The sequence below is a fragment of the Coturnix japonica genome, chromosome 18 (genome assembly GCF_001577835.2).
Source record: "Coturnix japonica isolate 7356 chromosome 18, Coturnix japonica 2.1, whole genome shotgun sequence".
In the NCBI taxonomy this organism is placed as follows: domain Eukaryota; kingdom Metazoa; phylum Chordata; class Aves; order Galliformes; family Phasianidae; genus Coturnix; species Coturnix japonica.
In genome coordinates, this window is record NC_029533.1 from 3,685,115 (window position 1) to 3,694,281 (window position 9,167).

At 49.2% G+C, this 9,167-nt stretch overlaps 1 protein-coding gene across 1 annotated transcript; it reads left to right on the forward strand.

The window, feature by feature from the left end:
• Positions 1 to 57: 57 nt before the first annotated feature.
• JMJD6 (jumonji domain containing 6, arginine demethylase and lysine hydroxylase) lies at positions 58 to 9,140 on the forward strand. Its single transcript, XM_015879809.2, has 7 exons — positions 58 to 324; positions 1,515 to 1,903; positions 3,819 to 4,105; positions 4,844 to 4,979; positions 5,098 to 5,236; positions 5,430 to 5,557; positions 6,328 to 9,140. Exons 1-7 carry the CDS (start codon positions 196 to 198, stop codon positions 6,362 to 6,364), a joined length of 1,245 nt encoding a protein of 414 aa, XP_015735295.1. The 5' UTR covers positions 58 to 195; the 3' UTR covers positions 6,365 to 9,140.
• The last annotated feature ends 27 nt before the right edge of the window (positions 9,141 to 9,167 follow it).

The following is a 9,167-nucleotide window of genomic DNA, read 5'->3' on the forward strand; positions in this document are numbered from 1 at the left end:
ATGGCGGCGGCGCCGCTTCCTCGCTTCGACCAATCAGAGCTGGGGGGCGGGCACAGCGCGGCGGAAGGCGGCCGGGCGGTGAGCCAATGGGAGCGCGTTGAGGGCGGGGCCTCGGCGGCGGCGGCGGTAAGGGGGTGAAATTTCTCGAAGGTTTGGCGGGGCCGGGGGCGGCAGCGGCGGGTCCTGAGAGCAGCCATGAACCACAAGAGCAAGAAACGGATCCGGGAGGCGAAACGAAGCGCCCGGCCGGAGCTGAAGGACTCGTTGGATTGGACACGGCACAACTACTGCGAGACATTCCCGCTCAGCCCCGCTGCGTGCAAGGTGCGGAACGGCCTGAGGGGGGTGGGCTGTGCGGAGTGGGAGCTGTGAGGGGATGGGCGGACATTGAGGGGGTAGGGTGGACATTGAGGGGGATAGGGCGGACATTGAGGGGGATAGGGCGGGCATTGAGGGGATAGGGCGGACATTGAGGGGGATAGGGCGGACATTAGGGGGATAGGGCGGACATTAAGGGGATAGGGTGGACATCTCGACGGGGGATAGGTGGACTAATTGAGGGACTAGGGTGGACATTAGGCGGATAGGGGGACCATTAAGGGGGATAACGGGCGGATTGAGCGGGGATAGGGGGGACCTTGAGGGGGACTAGGGGGCCATTGAGGGGATAGGTCGGACATGGGGAAGGGCGGACATTAGGGGGATAGGGGACATTAAGGGGATAGGGGGAATTGAGGGGGATAGGCGGCCATTGAGGGGATAGGGCGGACATTGAGGGGGATAGTGCGGCATTTGAGGGGATAGGGCGACATTGGGGATAGGGGACATTGAGGGGGATAGGGCGGACCGTTTATTGAGGGGGATAGGGGACATTAGGGGATAGGGCGGACTTAGGGGGATAGGAGCGGACATTAAGGGGATAGGGTGACATTGAGGGGGATAGGGTGGACATTGAGGGGATAGGGGACATTAAGGGGGATAGGGGGACATTAAGGGGGAATAGGGCGGCAATTGGAGGGGATAGGGTGGCATTGAGGGGGATAGGGCGGACATTGAGGGGGATAGGGCGGACATTGAGGGGGAATAAGGGCGACATTGAGGGTATCTGAGGGGAGCGGGCTGGGGGTGGGGGTGAGAGGGTAAGCAGGGAGACATGGAGGGGGAAGGAAGACCTGGGGGCAGTGGGAGGCCTGGGGGACGCTGTGGGGAGTGGGAGGTGAATTGAGGAGAATGGGGGTGGGGGAGGTTCAGTGGGGACCTGTGGTGCTGTGTTAGCGGGGATAGGGGTGTCCTTATTGTGCTGGGGATGGTGCCAGCACAGCACAGCCTGAGCCATGCGCTGTGAGTGCTGTGTGCTGGGCACCAGAAGTAGGGCTGCACCCTGAGGGAGCTTAAAATAACACGCAGGCAGCCTGATACCTTCATGTGTATGGAGAAATACTGAGCATGGAGCTGTGCCTGCTGTGGGTTGTGCATCCTAATATCTGCTCTATGTTCCTCTCTTGGTTCCGCAGGATAATGTGGAGCGGGCAGATGCACTCCAGCTCACAGTGGAGGAGTTTGTGGAGCGTTATGAGAAGCCGTACAAGCCCGTGGTCCTGCTGAACGCCCAGGTGGGCTGGTCTGCACAGGAGAAATGGACTCTGGAGCGGCTGAAACGCAAGTACAGGAACCAGAAGTTTAAATGCGGGGAGGACAATGATGGTTACTCTGTGAAGATGAAGATGAAATACTACATTGAGTACATGGAAACCACGCGCGACGACAGCCCGCTGTACATATTTGACAGCAGTTATGGAGAGCATCCCAAGCGCAGGAAACTCCTGGAGGACTATAAAGTACCCAAGTTCTTCACTGATGATCTATTTCAGTATGCGGGGGAGAAACGAAGGCCGCCTTACAGGTATGATAGAGTGGCAATAGCATAAAGCAAGGTACTTTCCATGCCTCTGGTAGCTTTGTGTTAGCTGTTCTGAAGTCCTTTTTAAGGACTAGACTGGACTAGTCTTAGGAGTGGAGGCTATTTCTCAGCTCCCCTTCAGATGATGATGATATTGTGTAATATTGTTGCATCTATGCAGTCTTCAAACTCTTTTTTTTCCTCAGCTAATTTGAAGTAGATGGAAATTGCATTTGATTACTGAAATGAAACGCACTAACCTTATATATTGGCTCCTAGGTACAAAGTAATTTCTATTTGCATTAATGCAGTGCTTCCTAGTGCTATGAGAATAAGATGTAATTAAAGCCTTTACAGCCACATGATAATTGCTGCAGAATGACTTGACCTTTGAGTGACATGGGTTGGTTTTATTTAAGGAAATAGGACAAATACGGAATGAAGCACCAACAAATAATAGCTCAGCTGTGTTCTTCAGGCTTTTTTTTATTTACGAAGCTGTAGCAGAAACGTTTTTTATCACTAAGTTCTAAGAAGAACATGCAGTGCTGTGATCAAATGTGGAAGCACAGTGCGTGCAGTGCCTATGAGTTTGCAGTTAGACTGACACAGCTCTATCAGAGCTCCAAGCAATCTGGATGATCTCGCTGTGACTCACGCTGATACTTCTCTCCCCTGCACCCTCCACGCCCACAGCCATGTGCTCAACTCCCTGCTTGTGATCGTAGCATTCTTGCACTTTGTTCTGATAGAAGTGGGTTTGTTTGAGGCTGTTCTCGTTTTTCTGAGTGGAGTGGTACAAAAAGGCACAGCTACAGAGCTCAACTCATGGAGTTTTCATCTCTGTACAAGTGTGGATGGAGAGTATTCAGCTGTTTAATAGCTTAACTGCACATTCAGCCAGGAGCTCTGGATTCCTCATAAGAGGAAGATTTGCACATCTTGTTTCTTGTGGCTGCTTCACAAAGTAGGAAGTCATTCACAAGTCCAGTCATTGCTGCTAGCATGCAGTGATTGGAAACCAGCTTAATTCACACCTGTTTTGGAAAGGGGAGATGGAGAGGTTTGTGTTGAGATATTCTCTGTCCCCTGGAGCTCCTCATTGCTGTCACACACCTGTCAGCCCCAGGGCAGAGGGGTCTCAATGGAAGGAGACTCAGATTCGCGCTGCTTTGCTTTCTTCCATCTAAACAGATCTTGTCTTTTCTTTCTCCTTTTGCTTTGTGGCCATAAGCTGCCTGACTCAGTCTGTTTTATCTGGTGTAGTAGTGCTGTTGTGTTTAAACATCTGTGGCAGCTAAACTTCTCCAGTAAGCTTTACAGATTGGGATTGAGAATATACACACCAAATCTTGAGCAGAGATAATCCCCAGCTAGTTAAATATTGGAATCAAAAGCCTGTTGGAACCAAGCAGAAGGCATAGAAGGAAGCCAGGGTTGCATAACCTCACTCTGTTCCTTACTTGTATTGCCTTTTGTTTGTTCCTCATTGTTCTGTGCTTCTGGGTTCCATTTATGAAGGGTAAGTTTTAGAAGTACAGAGGATTAGGAGAATCCTGCATGGTGCAGAGCATTGTGACTTTATCATGATCATAAACCTTGCTGCTAAAATAGGAGTGCTTCTACCTTGAGCTCAGTCTATAGTTTGTTGAAGAGCTGTTTCTCTTTCATAGCTGTGTTTCAATTGGATAAAGCTGTCTTCACTGTCTTGGCTCACAGTCCTTCCTGTCACAGTTCATGTTGGTTTTTAGGTCAAACCCACATTGCATTGTTTGAAGATAAATGGAGAAAGGACTCAAGGTGTCTACCTTGATTTCTAACCATATGTTAACAGCTATAACTACTGATCTGTGTGTAAAGAGAAAGTAGCTGCTTGTTTGCTGTGTGACTGAAGGGCTTTTTTTTTCCTGCCATGCAGATGGTTTGTGATGGGCCCACCTCGTTCTGGGACAGGAATTCACATCGACCCATTGGGAACCAGCGCGTGGAACGCCTTAGTGCAGGGACACAAGCGTTGGTGCCTCTTCCCCACCAGCACTCCCAGAGAGCTGATCAAAGTGACACGGGAGGAGGGGGGCAACCAGCAGGATGAGGCCATCACGTGGTTCAATGTCATATACCCGAGGACGCAGCTTCCCACGTGGCCCCCTGAATTCAAACCCTTGGAAATCTTGCAGAAGCCAGGAGAGACTGTTTTTGTACCAGGTATGTAGAAATCACTCCTGAAAGGAGATGTGGCAGAGAGAAGTGGGTTTTTTAACATGTCTTTTTTTTTAACATATGGGTAGAATAGCGTGGGTGAGTTCGGTACCTGCAGCCTGACCTCTGAGTCTTGCATCACAGCATGTAGCTCACATCCACGTTGCCTCTGTTGCACAGTTGATTTCATGTCCTAGGAGTGCCTTGTGATTGTCTTGGCGCTTCGTAGTGACTCCTCAGTGTCCCCTCTGTTAGGATTTTGTAGCTGTTGATTTCCATTAAGGTTAGAAGTGGGTGGTAAGAACATCGCTGTCTATTCTTAGCCTGTGCAGGGAAACAATTTGCATCTATTTTTAAATGAAAGGCTGGTCTGTAATCACAAGAACCTTGCTAATTCAGTGTGGAAAGCGTGCTCCAGCTTGACAGAGAGCTTCTCTATGCAGCCTGGGTTACAATGGCTCATGCTATTAGATAGGCTGTCAGTAGGCAGCGTGTTGCTGTCAGCTCAGATCTTCAGTACTGCTTGTGAGCTGGGTAATTCGGCCACAGCATTGTGCAGCCTTCTGTAATGAGAACCTGCAGAGGAGCAGAATGAATCCTGAAATAAGGCTGAGGAAAGAAGATCTGGTGGGAGGCTCACCTGGGTTCGGGAGGTGAGGTCTGGTTTCTGCCTCTGCTATGGGACAAAGATACATGGCAGTTGTTGAATGTGTTTGCACAGTGCTCATGGTGCTGTGTTTGCAGGTGGTTGGTGGCACGTAGTTCTCAACCTGGACACAACGATTGCCATCACACAGAACTTTGCCAGCTGTACCAACTTCCCTGTGGTGTGGCACAAGACAGTGAGAGGGAGACCCAAACTGTCACGGAAGTGGTACAGGTGAGAGTTTTAAGAGCTTTCTTTTCACGTTACCTGCAGAAAACAATAAAACAAAACCATCTGATGACGTGTAGTGTTACTGCTTAAAGGCTGATGCTGACATTTGAACTGTGTTTAGGATCTTAAAGCAGGAGCATCCTGACTTGGCAGCGCTGGCTGATTCGGTTGACCTACAGGAATCTACTGGTATTGCTTCTGATAGCTCTAGTGATTCCTCCAGCTCCTCGAGTTCCAGCTCCTCCGACTCTGATTCAGAGGTAACATATTTTGGGGGGCTGTTATTATCTAAAATCTATCACTCATTTTACCAAGCCGTAGTTGTTTAAAATGGTTGCAAGTTGGATGGTTTTCAAACGGGGAGGAAGAACAAGGTCCAGATTAGGGGCAGTCATGAGCACAAACAGTTTTCTATGTTACTCTAAATGCTGTTTTCATCTCTCCATGCTTCAGTGTGACTCTGGCTCTGAGACAGAGGGGATGATGCACCGGAGGAAAAAGAGGAGAACTTGCAGCATGATGGGTAACGGTGACACGACTTCCCAAGACGACTGCGTGAGCAAAGAGCGCAGCTCCTCCAGGTGACCTGATGGCAACTGCTGTTCATTAGAACCAGGAGAGGACGCTGCAAGGGAGAGCTGAGATAGGGCGGCTCCTCAGGATAGGGGGGTGGAGAGCATTATTGCATACAGAACGTGAAGCAGTCAGACAGTGCTTTTAATTACTCTAAGCTGAAAATTAAGATTCATCATATTTTTATTATTATTTTTAAGTGCTTTATTAAATAAAGTTTTATTATTTTCCTGGTTCTATTTTTAATAGAGAATATATTTATGTATGTATTTTTAATGAGAGAGGTAGAAAATTGTGCTCTTTAAAGAGCACATGTGAGAAGTGAATGGTTTGAGATGAGGAACAATCAGGCCAGGCTCAGGTTTGGATGCCTTGTACAAAGCAAACCTTCAATGAGCAGCAGGATACAACAAGCCAGAATGCAAACCCTATAAAAAACCCATAAAAATCAGCCCCTGTGTGTGCACATCTGAAAGTCCAGTGGGTTTGTTTTGAGTTCTTTGCACTCTGAATATGCAAAAACCAGCACCTTTCCTAAAGCCAGCCCTGTTTGGGATGCAGTGCTCTCCTTCCTGTGTGCTGGCTGCTCTTCTCTGGGAGGATGGGTGGCATTTTGGCTCCAGCACTGTAATGGTTTAGTTGATAGAAACACTTTTAAACACCAAGAATTACCTGCAGGAAGTGTTGAGCATACAGTTAGCCTGCATGCTGTGCTTTGTATCCTGGGGGGGGGAAATGCTGCAGCTGATGACTGGCAGTTGTACTTTTTCTTTGACAGGATTAGGGAATCTTGTGGAGGCCGCAGTTACCCCTGAGATAACAACACCCGCCCAGAGGCAGCTGCCCATCGGAGCTCCGTTAGCAGCCAGCTCTGTCCTTCCCCCTTCTGCTCCTGCTCCTCACAATCCATTTCTTGTCACTTTTCTTCAGTCCACACTTCAGTCTTCATTACGTGCTGTTGAAGGTTGGCTCCTTACTTAACTGAAAGGGGAACGCCCCAACTTCATTCTTGTGCAATGCTTTGTCCCCTCTGCGCCCCGAGTGAGTGCACTAAAAACCCCTGTGTGGGTACGGACATGCCAAGTATTTAATGGTTGGTGTAACTGGAGAGGAAGACAACGGTCAGTTTTTTAAAGGAACTTTTTAAATCCGGCAGGTAAACCTGGAAACCTGCCTTGCTTTGACACTGTCATATGTTTACATGTTGTCCTGTACACTTGAGGAAAGGAACACCAGCCCTTTGGCCCAGCGGGATGGCGGCGGATCTCACACCAGTTTCAGGCAGTGGAGGTGGGATGGATCCTCCAAGCACTGAAGCGACTTCAGGGGGAGGTGAGCACCCACCTGAAGCATCTTTTGTGCTCTTAATCTACACATACACGTCTGAAGTGCGTCCTATTAACCAGCCATGATCCATTTACCCTCGTTCTGCACAGTGACAGAGATGCACTGGCACCTTGTCATAGGAACCTCGATGGAGCCGGAGAGTCCTGGAGTTTCTTGCACAGCTAAAAAACATGGGGGGTAAAGTCAGCATTTGCCAGTAATGACACTCCTTTAGGTCTAGGTGTGATGTTCAGCACCGGGCATCAACTAAGTCTGACTCTTCTATAGCAACAACAGTTGCTGGGCTTTAAATACCGAGCAGTTCTGGGGCTGTGGACTTGTTTGGGCCGGTGTGGTTCACGTGTGTAAATGGCTTTTCTTTGAGGCTACAGCTTCAGAAATGTATAGAACATACAGTGCCAATTTTAAAGGACTGGGAGGGGGGGCATATTGTTGTTTGATGCTTTATAAAAATGAAATGTGATGTTTTAAGTCCGTGTAGGTGCGTTTGTATCATGGAAGGTAAAGCTCATCCCCAAGGGATCTGTTGGATCTGCTGTTCCTTGCACAGGGGCTTGTGCTGGTAGGGTCAGCAAAGAGCTCTGTCTTATTGGAGGTGTACAAGGAAGAGATCCTTCTTTTCTACCTGCACAGTGCAGCCAGGAGCTGGATGTGTTGGATGCTTCCTTCAGTGCTGTCCTGAGGCCCAGGAGCTGATGTTACATCTCACATCAGCCATATTTAGAGAGGGAGGTTGAAAGCAGAAGTGATGTGTGTGTACTAAGCCTGCAGTGATGCCCAGAGCTGGTAGCTGAATTCCAAAGCAGATTGGCAGCCTTAACTGTTGTATCTGCTGGGTTTGATGGAAGCTGGAACATTGGATTTTAGTTGCTTTAACCCTCTTTCCTATGGAAGCACACTCTGTGTTGCAGGTTGGGCTGTGTCCTGTTGTATGTGAGAACCCAAACTGCATTAGGCAGGAGCTCAGCTTCTGAAACTGTGCATGTTCATGTAGGAGCAATGGATGTGTTGGTGTGAAGGAGGGACAGAAGGTTTATTGGTGTGTTCCTCAGCTGTCCAGAGCCCTGAATTTCCTATAGCAGCCAGACATAAGTGCACGTGGACATGGCTGCTCTGTAGGGCACTGCAGATTATTCCATATTACTTCACTTGGAAGCAGACTTCCCCTATTGGTAGCATTTCAGCCCAGGGTTGCACATGGTTTTCAATGGTGCTCCACCTGGAATTGCTGCATGGTGGTACATAAACTGAGGCAGAATGAGGCTTTTTATCCAGCTGGAATGTAACGTTTGGCATTTTGTCACTTGCTTTAAGCAGGAGGTTCCACTGTTTTGTTACATCAGGGTTTAGAAATGATAATAATTGGACTGGATAAGTTAACTCTGATCAGGGCGTTGGCCTTACAGGGAGAAGGGGATGTTCCCCAGACCCCTTCCATACCACAGCATAGCATTAGAAGCTGCTCCTTGTGCCTGTATCCATCCATGTGTGAGGCTGGCAGGGGAGCACGTGTGTGCTCTTGCTTCTCCACACTTGGTCTCCTTGCAGCATTGAGTCCCTCCTAACCCCTCCTGCTTCTGCACACACTGTACAGCCATGGATGTAGCGGACCCAGCCAGCCCCTCGTTTCCCTGAGCCCCACAGCAGTTCTGCTCCACTCAACCCAAATTTAAACTGCTGGGCTCAAATTGGGGCTGCTGGGAGCTGTGTGCTGCTTTGGGCTGGGCTTCCTGCTGTTGTGCCTGCCCTGCCAAAGTGGAGGGAGCTGTGAGCTCTGTTCTGATGGTCCAAGAGTAAGTTAATGCCCCCGGCACACAGAGCTCAGCTCAGCTGCTGCACTTTGGGGACGGGTGATGCTGAGGAGGTGCTGGCACACAAACCTCCCTCCCCTTTCCAGCTCGGATGGGCTGGTTCTGCATTGTCTTCTCACTTATTTGCAAGGAAGGCAGCAACCTTCTATTACAAACCCGGAGCCTTTTCCTCCTCCAGTCCCCAGCCATCGTGGGGTGGAGAGCGAGGCTGCTGCCTGTGTGTGTTAATTTAATAGAGAAATGCTGTAATAGGAAGGTTCAGGTGTTCCCTCTGCAAAGGGGGGAAGGAAGAAGCAGCCTGACCCCCAGCCCTGCCGCTGCCATCAGCTGCTTTCACAGCCCCGTCCAGCAGAGCTGGGATAGTCTTAAACCGTCTCGTTTTGGATGATTGTGGTTTTGCTTTTTATTTGGAAATAAAACCGATTATTTTGCATCCTCCTGTTTCTTACTCACTCAACCC

Excerpts from the sequence above, each read along its gene's own strand:
- JMJD6 (XM_015879809.2), top strand. The coding sequence starts at position 196 with ATGAACCACAAGAGCAAGAAACGGATCCGGGAGGCGAAACGAAGCGCC. Across the intron at positions 4,106-4,843 it reads AGAGACTGTTTTTGTACCAG|GTGGTTGGTGGCACGTAGTT; the intron begins GTATGTAGAAAT and ends CTGTGTTTGCAG. Across the intron at positions 5,237-5,429 it reads CCTCCGACTCTGATTCAGAG|TGTGACTCTGGCTCTGAGAC; the intron begins GTAACATATTTT and ends TCCATGCTTCAG.